Source organism: Glycine soja, chromosome 10, assembly GCF_004193775.1.
Source record: "Glycine soja cultivar W05 chromosome 10, ASM419377v2, whole genome shotgun sequence".
NCBI lineage: Eukaryota > Viridiplantae > Streptophyta > Magnoliopsida > Fabales > Fabaceae > Glycine > Glycine soja.
The window spans coordinates 48,620,784-48,637,386 of NC_041011.1; the positions used below are offsets into that span (position 1 = coordinate 48,620,784).

At 31.3% G+C, this 16,603-nt stretch overlaps 2 protein-coding genes across 2 annotated transcripts; both read right to left on the reverse strand.

The window, feature by feature from the left end:
• Window positions 1-2,462: 2,462 nt before the first annotated feature.
• Window positions 2,463-7,201, reverse strand: LOC114372229 (DEAD-box ATP-dependent RNA helicase 7-like). The gene is made up of 14 exons (XM_028329697.1): window positions 6,531-7,201; window positions 6,128-6,262; window positions 5,898-6,038; window positions 5,619-5,730; window positions 5,053-5,123; window positions 4,810-4,964; window positions 4,607-4,718; window positions 4,348-4,449; window positions 4,199-4,259; window positions 3,938-4,106; window positions 3,761-3,857; window positions 3,542-3,636; window positions 3,129-3,262; window positions 2,463-3,061 (listed from the first exon to the last, which is right to left on the reverse strand). The coding sequence occupies exons 1-14, from the start codon at window positions 7,026-7,028 to the stop codon at window positions 2,850-2,852; spliced, it is 2,094 nt and encodes a 697-aa protein (XP_028185498.1). The 5' UTR covers window positions 7,029-7,201; the 3' UTR covers window positions 2,463-2,849.
• Window positions 7,202-9,721: 2,520 nt separating this feature from the next.
• Window positions 9,722-11,873, reverse strand: LOC114372231 (embryo-specific protein ATS3B-like). The gene is made up of 3 exons (XM_028329699.1): window positions 11,503-11,873; window positions 11,247-11,360; window positions 9,722-10,323 (listed from the first exon to the last, which is right to left on the reverse strand). Exons 1-3 carry the CDS (start codon window positions 11,626-11,628, stop codon window positions 9,997-9,999), a joined length of 567 nt encoding a protein of 188 aa, XP_028185500.1. The 5' UTR covers window positions 11,629-11,873; the 3' UTR covers window positions 9,722-9,996.
• Between the last annotated feature and the right edge of the window lie 4,730 nt (window positions 11,874-16,603).

Genomic DNA, 16,603 nt, shown 5'->3' on the forward strand with positions numbered 1-16,603 from the left:
TCTTTCTCTTTTAATAATATCATAAAAAATAATTAAATAATTTGATCCAAGTAATTAATATATTGAAATTAAGATTGAATAATTTAGATATTATTCGAATTCAATCATTGACAAAAATAATTTTTTATCTGATTTTACTTACTTCTCTGGCCAAACTCCGATTTAGTGTTCGTTTTTCCTTATGAACCGAATGATTAAGATAAAAAAAAATCTTATTTTTTTTTCACTAAGTGTTTAATAATAGATAAAATGAGGGTGTTCAAATTTTGTGTCTTAGATGTACATAAAATGATAGATATGCAAGCAGAGTGGACGGAAAAAATTGTAAAAAAAAATTACATACATAAGAGCACCTTTAGTATTAGATCTTGAGCTCAAGATCTGATCATGTGTAGATCTTACAATAAAGGTAATACAAAGTTCTTGTAGAAGAACCTGAAGATCTTTGTACAAACTTAAAAAATAAATAAAAAATTACCAACAAACCAACCTGTGGGAAGAAAGAAAATGGAAGAATGAAAAAATAAATGCAACAACAAAAAATAGTTTTACATAAGAGGAATAGAGGTCTCGGGAGGGGGAGGGAGGAAGAAAGGGGAGAGAAAATCGTGGGAAGGGGAAGGAGGAAGCGGGGGGAGGGGGAAGGGCATGTTGGGAAGAAGGAAGGAGGAGAGAGGGAGAAGAAAAAACTGAAGAAAGGCAAGAGAGAGAGGAAGTGGAAAGTTGGGAAGAAGAAGCTCAGTATGTACACAACGATCATTACTGTGTACATAGTAACGTTCCAAAAAATTAATAGGAAGAAATATGAACGTTCGGAAAAAATTAGAAAGCACGACACGAATGTAAGAATAATCAGAATAGTATAAATTGATTGAAACGGTACCAATTTCTACACCTAATCGTCATTCTCATTTTTTAATTATGAATCTCTATTTTTCAAATTCAAACTCAGTTAATTTTATTTTTTTTAAAATTCAAGCTCAGTTTACTTTATTTTACGAAACTCAAGCTCAATTAGTTTTTTTTTTTCCAAATTCAAGCTTTGTTATTTTTTTTTAATTCAAGCTTAGTTAATTATTTTCAAAATTCAAACTTGGTTAATTTTTTTCCACAAGCAAGCTTAGTTTTTTTTTTTCTCCATGGAACCAAATCAATTTGATTGACAAAAGATATATAAATTTTTTATAAAATTATAACAGGCCTCCTTTAACCCAAAATTCACAAAATCGTCCTCTTTTTTTTACCACAACCACCACCAAATTACCACTACCATTAATTCTCAAAGTTCACAAACATTTCTTTCAATCCCAGCAAACAGTCTTACGATGGTTTCAAATGATGACGTTAGTTCACAATTTCCACAATTTTCTACCCAAATTGGGTTAGACGAGATCGTCATTGACGAAATAGGAGGGTCGTTGACAAAAAGGAAGTCTCAAGTCGCCTTTGCAGTTAAAGAAGATACACACCTCATTAGTTGATGACTTAGCATCTTAACTGATCCAATTGTTGGTGGTCTAAGATCCCAATTTGGGATCTACCACTAAAGATTATCTTAATTGTTTTCCCATCAAGGATAAAACACCACTTCAAAGTGTTGTCCTGTTGACTAAAACTTTCTAGCAAACTTTTAGAACACTCTTTCTATAGAAACTTAATTCAAAACGCCTTTATTTTATTTTATTTTTTGTTTAATAAAAGGCATCTAGGACACCCAATTAATCATCTCTCACTGAATTGGTCTATTTTAAGATAAAGTGATACATTCAATAATAATTTCATGCCCGAATCAAGAATTGAATTTCAAATCTTATTTAAGAAACTTAAGTGTCAAATCATTTGTGCCAACAAAGAGTTACCAGAAATTCAAAAAACAAAAAGAAGAAAAGGGTCCTAGGAAATGGAAAGCGAAAACAGATTGCCGGGAAGACGAGGGGAGCAGAAGGGTTCACTAGTAGGTCATGAAAACACTTGTTCAATTAACAACATATTTTCTCTCAATTTCTCTCTCCTAGAGTCATGGCAACCTCCCAATGATAGACCTCTTATGTAAAGAGTTTTTTCTTGTCCTCTCTCTTGGTTGATCTTCCTGTCCTAAACTAATTAACCAAACGCACAGCTAAAGGCTATAATAGATCCTACGTGTTGAAATGTTTGTTCTCTAATTTTAGGATAATTTATCATATTTTCCTTGTTAGTAAATTTGTGAAAGGTTGATCAGTCTTAAATGTATTATTAGTTAAATGATTGACTAATGTACAGAACCTGACTAAGAAAATAAGATAAAACAGATTTCGTGATTTTGTACTTAATATTCACTCAACTTCACAGTTTTCTTTTTTCCTCTGCTTTTTGTTCTCCCCTTTTTTTCCGGACCAGCTGCTTTAAATGTTTAAAATATAAATACTCAGTTAAGAAATCAGTTTTATAAGAATTAAACCTACCTACATTTTCTTCCAAAATATTAAACACTGAGTTTTTACTCATTGCATTACCTGCAGATGCTAGAAATATTATGTTCGCTGGCTAAATGGAATTTGCCACGCTTGATATCGTAAAAGTATATACTACTACATCAAAATTTCTCCTGTGAAAGACAGAATATAAAAATCTAAAATTACGCTTCCCCGCAAAAGAATAAAAAATAACAAAACAAAAATGAAACATAGAGTATGTTGTTAGGGGACACATTGAATCCATCTTGAACTCGAATCCTCCGTGGGCCTTAACCAACATCAACTGTTTCTTCATTCACGACTGAAGTATTCATCCCCACGTGGTCGTCACGCAGTTATGATCCCACACCGAGCAGAGTGAAAACACTCAACTCCCAAAGTCCCTTCTCAGCTTCACCATCTCTTTCCACCCCAGTTGCCGCCACGACCACCACCATTGGAGAACCTACCATTCCTGCCTCCTCCACCTCTTCCACCAAACCTGTAGTTCCCACCACGACCACCATTATCACCAAATCTGCCACCTCTTGATTGTGGCTCTTTCTGTTGCAACTGTGGCAGTGTTTTCACTACCTCTAAACATACATTCGAGGCATTTTCCTGACCTGAAGAACAAACGTGATTCAATTGAAAGTGCTCAAATCCTACGTTAACAGTTAAGTAGAGCTTTACCATTAAGATATATGTCTAAATCTTTAGCTGGTACATCAAAAACAACGCCATTTCCATCAGCAGTGAGTGAAAGACCTTTCACAGCCTCAACCTTCTCTTCAGGCAAAAATCTCCTCAAGATTGAATAGCCATAACTGAAAACAGCCAATGAATTAGCAAGTCAAACAAGTTGAATATGTTCACACAAGTAACACTCAAAATTTAGTTTTGTTTTTATTCACATAATCAGAATATTTACATCGCAATGATTGTACGCATCAATATAACCACATAATCAACAAACAAATTTTAAACGGATGAAAAATAATCCAGTCTACATTAACTTGAAATTTTGAATGCTTGATTTCTTAAGTTTCTGCACTTCTTTTAAAGCAACATGTAAATGTCATAAGGGATTGTTGTAAGGTTCTCACGATTGGGTATAGATTGGTTTCCCAGTCTCAAGGACTAATGTAACATAGTTCTCCATGGAAGTGAGAAGTGATCTTTGCTTTACATCGGTATAACCCTGCATATTACATGATAAGACAATTTTCCAGGTTAGAAAAATAACAAATGAGGGTTTAATATAATTTAAAAGAAATTTTGCAAGAAAAAATAAATGGAGAAAACGTGGGAGAACATTGACTCACAACAGCCTTGGCAAGAGCCTTTGCCAGTAATTCAATGACTGGTAAACCAGAACTGTTCAAAAGCTCTTCAGCAGCAGACTTGAATGCAGGAACCACACTACATTTTTATGATGATATATGTTAACAGCAAAAGACAGCATTAAACACTTTAACACAATTAGCAAATAACAAGCATACCTATCAGACACTTGGATAATCATTTCAGCAGCTTCCCCACTAACAGCTTTGGCAATATCATCGGGCTGAGGGGCGGATACGTGTTCAAATTTTACACCGGACTCTCTTTCTATTCTAGGTATGTTAGATCTTTTTGGATCATAAAGCATGACAGCAACCCCAGTATTACCTGAATAAAAACAAAACCACAGTATAACCTTAAATCGATAACTCCAATATCACAATCCCATAGTAAACCAATAGCAAATCCTGTAGAAATACCTGCTCTTCCTGTGCGTCCAGAACGATGGATATAGGCTTCTACATCTCGTGGGGGTTCACACTGATACAAAATACAAATATCAGCATACCAGGTTATGACAAAAAAAAAGAATAATCTGATACATTGTATGTACATTCATCAAAAGTACCTGGATAATTAACTGAACATCATTGATATCAAGACCTCGAGCTGCCACATTTGTGGCAACTAATGTCATGAATTTCCCAGACCTAAAGCCAGACAGAGTAACCTGCCGGGGACAGGATACAATAAGAAAACACATGGGTGGCAAACACTATAATTAAAATAAATTTTGAAAAAGAATATACAACAGTCCATAAGGATACAAAGTTTAAAGCAGCAGTTCATAAGTCAATAACTAAACCAAAATTCAGGTAATAGCTCACCTCACGTGTTGATTGCTGTATGTCACCATGGAGAGCTTTTGCTCCATTCAAGATCCCTGCAAGCTGAGAAGCACATTCTTTTGTCTCGGTAAATACAATTGTCCGGCCTCCACTGAACCAGATCAACAATGAAGATTAAAATTCCATATACTCCAAATAGATATGATATGTGAAAAAAAAAACACATTGAATCATATAATCACCTGCTATAACAGCGAATAATATCTGGGATAAGTTGGGCCCTGGCAGAACTAGTACAAGGAAGAACAATATGCCTAACATTGGTGCTGGCCTTCATTTTTGTATTTCCAACAAGGTCAGCAGTTTTCTTGTCTGGCTTCAAAAATTTTAAAGCAATCTGGCACAAATAGAAGCAACGTAACATTAAAGACCCTAAATATAACATCCAATAAGTATAAGGAAGTAATCATCACATAGAAGCATACTTGCTTAACCCAGTCTGGCAAAGTAGCACTGAAAAGAAGTGTCTGAACTTTATTAACATTTTCTACCTTGCCTGCAAAATATCAAACAAGAGATCATTGTAATACTGAAAACATCCTATCAAAGCATCATGCACTAAAAGATATGAGGAAATGTTTTGAAACATTCTTCGGAAAAAATTTAGTCTTGTTGAACTGCAAACTAGCTCAATTTATCAGAATCAAAAGACTTGCAGAAAGAAAATTGGCCTGCCACTGATAAAGTCAATGCTATATTGAGAAAGCAAAGTCAAAGCTATAGAGTAACTAAATAAAATGAGCATGAAAACAATAAAAGCAGGGGATTTGCCAAGGAAGCATAGGGAACATTGTCTCAACTTCAATTCCTGGGTTTAAAAAAGTGACCTCTACAATGAAGATTTATTATGATTTATCAATAATTCAGAAGATAAGTTGTAAACAGTATTAGTATCACAAATTCACAATGAGCTTAACATAATTGATACAAAAATTGAGACTTGGCAGCACTTGATGCCCATGCATTGAAAATAAAAGGAAAAAAAAGATACCTAGAATCATTTCAACATCTTCAACAAAACCCATCCTCAGCATTTCATCGGCTTCATCAAGGACACGAAACTTTAGTTGGCTCAGGTCAATATTTCCCTTCTCAATATGATCCTACACCAATACATCCAAGATGGAAATCACAAAATATTGTCAACTTTTGTCTTTAAAACACACAAAGCCAAGCTTTCGTGCAATCTACTTTTGCAATAATTTACATTCATATAAGGAGATAACAAACTAGCTTCGTATAATCGATCAACTAGTGTTACTGCAATTACCTTCACACGGCCTGGTGTGCCAATGACAATATCAACACCTCTCCTCAGCTTAAGTTCTTGACCTTGATATGGAGCCCCACCGTATAAACAACATGAACTCAATCCCATCGCCCCACCATACACTTCAAAATCAGCATGCACCTAAAGAACAAAACACTCCTCATTTAAAAAGAACAATACATTCACCCTGCAATGCACAGGTACCGATACTCATGCATACAAGTACATACCTGGCAAGCCAATTCCCTAGTAGGTAGAAGCACGAGAACACTCGGAGTCCTCCCGTAGCCAGTCTTTCTCGCAGATTTTGCTGGACCATTTATTAAAGACTCTAATATGGGCAACACAAATGCCAGAGTTTTACCCTACATTTTCACCAAAGAGGAGACAATTGAGATAATAAAACTAAAACCCTTTACACCACTCAAAAAACATTGACATCTTTTCTCTCAAGTGTTACAAAAGTCAAAACAAATCATGCGCAATTCAAATAACAACAACAACAACAACAAAAAGCTTATCCCCGACTACGTGAAGTTAGTTAAAAAAACAAAACTTTAGGAATACTAATAAAGAATTGAACAAAACAAAAATCGGTAGGAATTAGGGTTTGTGATAAGAAAAGATACAAACCTGACCAGTGCGAGCACGGCCAACCAAATCAGAACCATCGAGAACGGTGTCGAAGGTCATGGCCTGAATGGGAAACAGCGATTCGATACCCTTCTCCTTCAATTTCTCCCTCAATGGTTCCGAAATCCTGAAGTTGGAAATCGCGTTGGGGTCATCCTTCTTTTCTTCTTTAGGCTCCGTTACCAACAAAGGCTGTTCTTTTTCTTCGGACTTGACAACCTTTTTCTTCTTTTTCTTTTTATTCTGACTGTCGTCTTCTCTGGAAGCAGGTTCGGGTTCGACGAGGTCGGAGCTGGTCTCGTCGTCCCCATTGTTGTAGCTGTAAGCGGCGGGCATGGCCTCTGGTTCTAATAAATCTGAAGCCTTGCGCTTCTTCGTCTTCTTCCCCGAAACCCCATCGAGGTCGGGATCAGTGAGGGATTGGGTCTTTGGTTTCTTTTTGTTGGAAATAGGTTTAGGGGTGGTGGTGTCAGTTTCAGAGAGAGAGAGTGAAGGCATGGTGATGGCGGCGTGAAGAGAAGAAAGAGAAAGGGAGCGAGAGATTTTCTCCTGCTTGAAAGGGGGTATGGCAATGAGGTGCAGAAGCAGGAGAACAAAAAGGAGTAAGCGCCGACGAGGTTTTCGGATTTATAGCTTTGGCGGTGGAAACATTCTTATACATCTCTCCTCAACTCTAAACCTAATTCTTTTTTTATGCTTTTTCTTTTTTTTCGCCAACGGCTGATTCTAAACTGTCGCAAATTGCAACTCTTACTTATGATAAGTTAGGTTAGGTTAGGTTAAATTTTTTTTAAAAAAAAAAGGGTTAATTTGATTGCCACGTTTCATATATTTACAAAATTTCAATTAGATTTCTCAATTTTTTTAATTTGATTTACTATTAAAATTTTATAATAAATAATCGTAAAAATTATTGAATACAATTAATTTAATTGATAAATAATCATTTTAATCACAGTGTAAATAAATGTATATACATATATCTGGAATTTTAAATTATAAAATTTCAAAAATTATTTCACTCAATAAAAATCTATGTTGATCATGATTAACAATACTACAAACTAACATTTATTGATAAATAAATGATAATCATGATTTATGCATATTTTATTGTATTTAACGACAATCAAAGATTTTAATTATTGATTGATGAAATTATCAATGAAATATAAAGGTATTATTTGAATAACAATAACAACATTGATTTTAAATTACCATGAATACTAGCACAAGGCCTCTTTTAAGTTATTAAATTTTTATATATTTTAAAATTATTAGATAATAAATTTTATTATATTATTTGTATTTAATTTGTTATTAAAAAATTAATAAAAATTATTCCCCCTCTATATACAAAATAAAATAATCATATTAAATGATAATATTTTTAAGAATTGTTTTTAATAAGAATTTTAAAAAAATTTAAAAAAATATTTAGATTTTTTTAATTTATTTTCTTTTAATTTATCTTCTTCATTGAGATACAATGGAAAAGATAAATTGAAAGACAAAAAATAATAATAATGTTTTTTTACACAATGAAGAACAGGTGATCAATTACTAGAGCTAGAGCTAATAATATGAATCCAAAACTCATGGGTCAATCCGATCCACTATGGGTTTGGATCAAACCCAAAATAAAGATTCACATTTAGTCGTAAAACTTATCCAGTCTTACTCGTCTGGAATCCATGATGAGTCGAATTGACCCAACTAACTTACTTTAAAAAATAACATATTAGTATTTTATAATATTTTTGTAAGACTTTAAAATGTTTAATTCATTTAACTAAAAATAGAGTAAAACTTACATAAAATACACTTTTAGTATTTTGTAATATTTTTTAACATTATTTTTTTTAGTGTTTTGTTCAATGCTACTTTTAAAATTTTCATTATTATAGTTCTAGGCTTCTAACTTGTTTGGATAATCAAAGATTTAATTTAACTATTATTTTTCTAATTTATTTAATACTTTCTAAAAAATGTTTTTTTTAAACAAATGTTTTTTTTTTAAATTTTAAGTAGGTTGGTGGGCAACCCGTTTAAACCACAAACTTTGGTAGGCCAGGCCGTGCCTTTTTTTCTGAGATCAACATGAAGTGAATGAGGTTGGGTTCACCCGTTTATAAGGCCAGTCGAATTTAATAAGTTGGACCAGTCCGTTATTCCAGCTCTATTGATTACCTATATTATTGTTCTTATTTACATTCTTAAAGATATAATAAGGACATGCATGTGTTTTATACCAATTACATAGTAAATTAATCGGCACTAAGTTTGTCCATGTATTATGTCTCTCAATTTCGACACAATTGTAAATGTACGATTTGGAATAATCAAATTGAAAATTTTGAATCTCTCTTAAGAGAAAGAACATGCTACGAGATAAGAAATCTAACAATAATGTTGAATAGTTATAAATACAAAGCCACCAATGATCAATATCGTTTATATTTTAAGTCGAATATCTCTGCAAAGTCAATTGTTGTCTAATTAAGATGTTGTAATTGATTGATTATCCCTTAATATTATTTTTAAGATAATTATTTACATATATTTTCATTCAACTTATATCATTTTACTTTTATCAACGAACTTATTAGTGAATCTTATCAAATCCTTTCAATTCAACTTTTTCATTGTTTTGATCCACTCCATTTCTCTACCATCAATTCAAATATAGTCTTATTTTTCTCGGCTTTTTTTTTTAAAAAATGTGAAGAAATTTTAGCAATTTTATACTCAAGAAAAAAAAAATACAACTCAATTTCAAGTTTAAAAGCAACTGAGGTGAATATTGATACTCTAACAATTGCAAATCTAACCAGATATATCATCTTCCATGTAATTGAATTAGCGTAGAAATGCAATCCCCCTAGCCCCTTCATCTTTTGCCATATTATAGCATTTGATGATCCTCGAGAGAAAGTTAGATGTGTTGCTGGCCTATATTATACAGATCATAAGTTAGCTACTTAGTTTGATGGTGACTAACTAGCAGAGCATACAAGGAGTTGAAGAGTAAACAGTTAATTGGATTAGCTCATTAGTTGCTTAAACAATTCAGAAACAATGCCTTGTTGGTCAAAATGAAACTAAGAAGAATGACACTGAATCACATCATATCTTAAAGTTAGAGATTATTTAGAGCAAATTTTTTCCAACAATAGTCAAAAGAACAGCGATAAATCAACTCTTACTCCGATAGCTTCCATTCAAATTAAAGTTCATTTCAATTTTACTCCCTCAGATGAAACATGAAAGGTTCAGCAGATACTATTGGGGGCCCTTCTTGTTCAAACATTAAACACACCATAAACTGAAAACAAATTTAAAAAAGAAAGCCAAGTAACTTTTGACAAGGGTTTTACACATCCGGCGTGTCTCTACTTCTGCATATGGTGCTAAGTTTCATGGCTACAAGGTATGTGAAATATTATAAAATGAAAATTGCATAAACTTACAACCAACAGCTAAGAACAAATCCTAGAACCATAAATATAAGCCATTTCTGCATTGATACCTGATACGAAGAAGAAGAAGCACCATTGCACAAATTAAATCCATACCATGTATCTCTGGGGATATATGTGTTGTAATAGAAAGTAACAGCCCTGCCGTTATAACTATTGATTTTCACACTTTCAGGCTTCCAGCCATCTAATCCAGATCTATATAGGTACACATAACATATCTGATATGCACACGGACCAGTTATCTGAAATGTATCCGAAGAACAGCTCTCAAATGTACCTGAAGCTGGATCATCCAGTCTTGGTGCATATATCTGGTAATAATTGAAAGAAGTAAAATATGAATTTCCAATTATTCAAAGAGTTTATTTTTTTATATAGTAACACGCTGTGAAGCATGAACTAATCAGAAATCACTCTACATATAACTTTTAAAACAATCATTACAAAAGTCAATAATCTTAACATAACAATCTATGATTAGATGACAAAGTAAAAAACCTTTATACTATCAATACATTTTAATTAAATTCTTGTTCAAATTTAAGCTTCCATAGTAAGCTAGATGCATAAGCTTATTGAAGCCCTTCTCTTTTTCAGATTCTTTGAATCTGTTAAGCGCAATGTACAAACATGGATTCAAAAAACATCAATCTGTTTAGTGATTTGGACAGACTCATGGCATGCTTGACCAAAACTAAGCAACTTTCTATCATTAACGCCTAAAAACTTTGTCAGTTAAAGATTCTAACTTAATCCAAGCTCAATAGCTATCCAACAAAAACGAAGTCTGTGTTCAACCGTTAGCCTTTCTATACACAAATATAGAAGCAATTCGTGCACTTAAGAACCTATAAGAAAGTGACATGAAAGAACTAACCACAGAAGGACCTAACAAAATATCTAGAGAGGAAATCCAAGATTCATCTGCCTGACTGCTAGATGCCAAAAACATCAACTCCACCACCAACAACAAAAAAAATAAATAATGGAAGTTAGCAAGTGACAACGATAAACTCCAAAAAACTACCGAATTTCCATGATTCTGAGTGCAATTTCAATTGTGGGTTTATTCCTAATTCCTCAATAACCAACATACTTTAGAAAATTTCACTCAAAATTCAACCTTGAACCAAATAAACATATTTCAATCCATAACATTTCTGACAAGCTCTTTCACTCACTGAAAAAAAAAACAATAAATAAGTGGAAAAATTCGATGAAGAGAAAGCAAAACCTGATTGCCATAAGCATCCCCAAAAGAAATACTGATCTGATCCCTTGTATACCTAGGAGACGAACAGCTAGTAGATATAACCACCAAGTAAGAACAAGTCCCGGCGTTCTTCATCTGTTTAAGAAAAAAACAAAAAAATAAAGCCTTCGCCATATAAAAATAACACTAAAGAAACTGAAAAAAGAGAAAGAGAGAGAAATAACAAAAGGGTTTCTGTTTTATATTTTGGTTCATGAGAAGAAGTAGTTGGCTGTACCTGGATATAGCTGACATTGAAGGACTCAGCGGCGTGAGGCAGAAGAGAAACAGATTCAGTCTCTGAGACTGAGAGGGTCAATCCAGAGGCCAAGAAGAGCAGAACAAGAAGAACCTGTTTGATCATTTTTTTTTTCAATTCTGAAAGCTGAAACTTTAGCCAAAAGAATTTACAAGAACATAAAGAGTGGAGCTGTTGGTTGGGGAAAAGAAAAAATGCGTAGGTTTGGGGTTTGGACGCCTTCGTTGAAAATTCAACCTTTTATTGTTGTGTGCGTAAGTCATAAGACATAGGCAAAACTCAATAAGGGTAAATGTATCTTTAAGGTCATTTGTTAGATGTTTTAGATGCAGCCATGCAGGGATCCGATGAAATCAGAATTTCACCTTGTAATTTACGCTGATATTTAATGAAAATTCTTATTACATAGTAGTAGATTATTTAAGTGCTTTTATTTAATTAAAAATAGAGTTTATCTTGATTATTCACATAACAATGTTAATTTAAATGTCCACGAGTTGCACACTTTAACTGGTATATATTATTTATTTATTCTAGAAAATGTCAGCCACACAAAATGTTAATAAATAGTACCATCCTATTCACGGTCGTAGAGGTAGAATAAAGGTGCCCGTTTTTTGTTTTTCAATTTTGGCTATGTTTGGATTTTCAGATGAGAAAATCTAAAAGTATGTTTAAAAATAAAGTTAGTTTGAGATTATGTTTAATTATTTTTTAAAAATATGTCCGAGAGTAATTTTTTTTCTATAAACTTATTTTTTATAAAAAAAATGAGACTTAAAATATTTTTTGCAAAATCAATTTGCAAATTTAAGTTTAACCCAGAGATAAATTTACAAACTTTAATTAAAAAATCCACTTAATAGTCACACCCAAATGAGTTCATCTGCTAAATTAAGTTGAGAAGGGATTATAATCAAAAGGCAGAGGAAAGATGCGTACCCTTGCTTGACAAGAAAATGGCTTCAACAAAAAGAACACAAAATAGAAACGTTATTGGGGATAAAGACACCTATAGCCGTATCGCTAGACTGCTTTGGCTGGTATCTACGGACTACGGATATGGAGAAACTTGGAGGGGGTTTTTTTTTTAATAAAATGTGGGCAAATTTTTTTATAGTTGGAAGTCAATTTTAGATTATTATCGAAAATAGGATGAGTCTTAGTAGTTGTCATGACTTCGAATTGGTAAGTTTAATTTTTTATTTATTTGTTTATGACTTTAAAATCTTTTTTTTTTCTTACGACAGTTGTAAATTTAATTATTTTTTTTATATTTTATGATTTTGATGTCGTATTTTTTTTCTTTTTTTTATGTTTAAAGTTTTTTATTTTAGAATTCTTTTTATTTTATATTATTTATTTCATTTAAAAATAAATCAAATTCAATAACATTATTAAAAAATTATCTAAATTTTAAATATGTAAAATATATTAAATAAAACAATATTAAAAAATTATATAAACTATTTTAAATAAAAAATATTAAAAAATATATAATATATTAAATAAAATCATATAAAAAAATATATACAAGATATTAAATAAAAATAATAACAAGTAAAATTAAAAATATTTATTTGATAATAAAATAAATAAAATTATTATAATTTTTTTAAAAAAATTGAAAGCAGAAGAAAAGAAAATAAAAATTATTAAAAAAAATCCTAAAAAGAAAACTTTAATAAACGTATAAAAAATATATGACTTCAAAGTTATAAAACATTAAAAAATAAATAAACTTACGATAAGATAAAAAAAATCATATACAACTTTGATTAGTAAACAAAAAAAATTGAAATTATAAATTTTTTTACCACTTTAGTTAAAAAAAAAGTAAAAAATAATAATAGATATTACGACTTCTAGCTATAAATTTAAATTATTATTTTAAATTAAGATATTTTTATAAAATATTTTTTAAGGAAACAATTTTTAGGAGCTTTTCTTTTGAAACAAAAATACTTTTAGGAGTTTTTATTCTAATCTTACAACAAAAAATTAGGAGGTAAAATAGATACTGGAGGCTTAGTACGAGAGGGGGAAAATAGAAATTTTGCATAAACAAAAAATTAGGGAGTGAGAATATCAATGTCGTGTCACTAATCGCTCTATAATTGTGGGCCATTACTATCTTTAGCCCAAAAGATAGTATGAACGGAAGGAAACTGAATGGCTATTACTATATCTACTCCTTTTATTTTAAGTATATTCCCATTTTCTTTTAAATCAAATTACTTAAAGAATATTTTCTTTTCAAACCCTTTTTCTTTCATTTGGACAACACATCCCCCCTTTCTTTTATCACACTCTCTCCTTTTTTTCCCTATCTTCATCTCACTTCAATCTATTGTTTTAATCTTCCTTTGTTTCTCCTTTGCTCGGTCTTTTGCTTCAGCCCAAGATTTGTTCATCCTTCAAACTCCAATGTAGCCTGCTCATGCTTCTAACTACTTTTTCTCCCTTGTTTTATTTTTGTCCTCTCATACAACATCATCAATGTCTTTCATTTTATATATACAACAATGTATGGCTAGATCTTAAATCTACCAAAGTTGTTGTAGTTAAATGCCTCTTAGAGATGTTTAGGTTGAAAGACAGATATTAATTATATGTTTTATCCACTTCAATTGTTTCACTATTATACAATTTTTCCTTTTTAGAGGATTCTCAATGATTTTAGTGTTCTACTTAAAAAATTTCAAATGCTTTTTAAACATTCCAAAAAATTCTTTTTGGAACATAAATAGTATTCCAGAAAGTACCTTTCGTATAACAGATTTATTTTTTAACATTTCAAAATACTTTTTTGGAACAAAAAAAATATTCCTCAATGTTAAAAATAAAAATGTGTTCCAAAAATTATACTCCAAAATAATAGTTATGTATTAACATTATGGTTATGGAGGGTATAAATGATAATAAAAATTAGAAAAAGAAGAAACAAATGGAAGTATACTTAGCAGAAAAAGGAAGTGGTTACAGTAAAAGCCTACTAAAACACATACACCACAATGATGGTCTCAAAGATTCATTAGGTATTCTAATTTATAGGTTATTCACGTTCAAAATAAACACTAAAGTTATACGTGAACGACTAATAATGTAAAAAAAAAAAACTTTTTCAGTATTAATATATTAAATTAAATTCTTAAACTAATTATTATAAAACTCAATATATGTAACATAATATTTTGACTAAATTATTATTTTGGTCCCCTTAGTTTTTAAAATTTATGATTTTGATTTTCTTGTTTTTAATTATAATATTTGATCCTCCTAATTTTATAAATTGACGATTTTGATCTTGTAATATATTATTAACTAATAATTATGATTATTAAAGATATTGAATTAATTATAAATTAAATAAAAATTATTAATCATTAAAAATTTTAGTAAAAAATTATTAATCCTAATATAGTGTTGTTGTTAGTAGAGTTACATGCACTAATTGAGGTGAGAGAGGTGTTTGCGAAAAAGATGAAGAACATGTAAAAAATTATGATTATCAATAATTAATTATTTAAATTAATTTAATAACTCAATTAATTAAAATTATTTATTATTAATCTATCAGAAAAACCAAAATTATTAATTTATAAAATTAGGGGATCAAATATTACAATTAAAATAAAATAAAAACAAAATTAATTTGAGAAACTAGAGAATTAAAATTGTAATTTAACCTAATATTTTCTTATTAAAATCTATTAATATTGTCAAATAACAGTTTTTGTGAGTCAAAATAAATTTCATTATAAGATTTAAACTGCATATTCGGTCAGACAGCTTTACTGATTAAGTGTCCTAAAGAGTTTTTTTTTATACTTGCCAATGGTTCTTTACAAGAAAACAGTAAAATAGTAATACGGACAGTGTCACTTTCATCACCATGATTTCGTTTACTTTAACGTGTCCATGCTTTTTTTCATAGGTGCAAGCGTCCATACTTAATGCTCATCTTCCAATTCCTATTTCGCAGTGTAACGATGACGCCATCATCCTAAAAGAGTCAGCAAGGAAATAATGGAAAAATTATGGAATTCCTTTTGGTTTATTTTTCTAATGAACTTTAGTAATCCTAAAGGTCTTAAACAAATATGAGTCATGTATACTTAATAGTACTTTATTCTTACACCTTAGCCGCTTGCCTTTAGTTTAATATGCGTGCATAAACGACTAATTGACCTGAGATTCCACCCATTTTTATGCTTCATTAACCCTTTGAAGGCCCACAGGGCCATTGTAGAAATTGAATAGATTCCCCAATTTTATGAAAGCACCATCTTTCAAAACCCTTACTTTTGTATTGGAGGGTACAAATTTATCCTTTTGCGGTTCATACCTTGTTGTATGCATCCATTCTACATAATCCAAGCAACCCATAACAGTAAAAATGGAGAAAAAGGTTGGGAGCAGAAATGGCAATTGAGTTTGGCTGAATCCACATTTGAGCACTATCAACTGCTCACGGACACATCCCTGTTAAGCTCTTTACCATTTGTCCATTTGCTATACATGGTGCAAGCAAGAAAATAAAATTCATTATTGGAATAGGAAATTATGCACACATGCACTGTTTTTTCCTCACAAAAATTATAGCAATTGATAGCAATACATAATGTATATAGAAGACGCAGCTGACAAAAGTTGATTACTGGTGAGTTTATTATTGTGAAGCACATGCACTGTTCTTTGCTCACAAAAATCATTAGCAATATGTCCAAGAGGACCAAGATGTAGTAGTTTTTATACTGCATTTTTTTCTTTGTCATGTTGCGTCTCTTTCCTCTCCTCATGATTGCTCCAAAAAACAGAAGGAAACCTGAAGCAGCAGCAGTCCCAGGTCAGAGTAACATTAGAAACATTTGAATCAGCAATCGATGGCCATCAATCTCTGTTCTCTAGCCAGTAACAGCAGCTTTTTATCAAACAGCATGGTACGTCAATTTGATTGTTTTGCGACAACTAGAATCATATGCTAAAACAAATGGTACGATGGTCGGATTATCAACCATCTTGTCAAAATTAACTCCATAAATAATACTACTACTATCTCTATCCATAAACACATAAA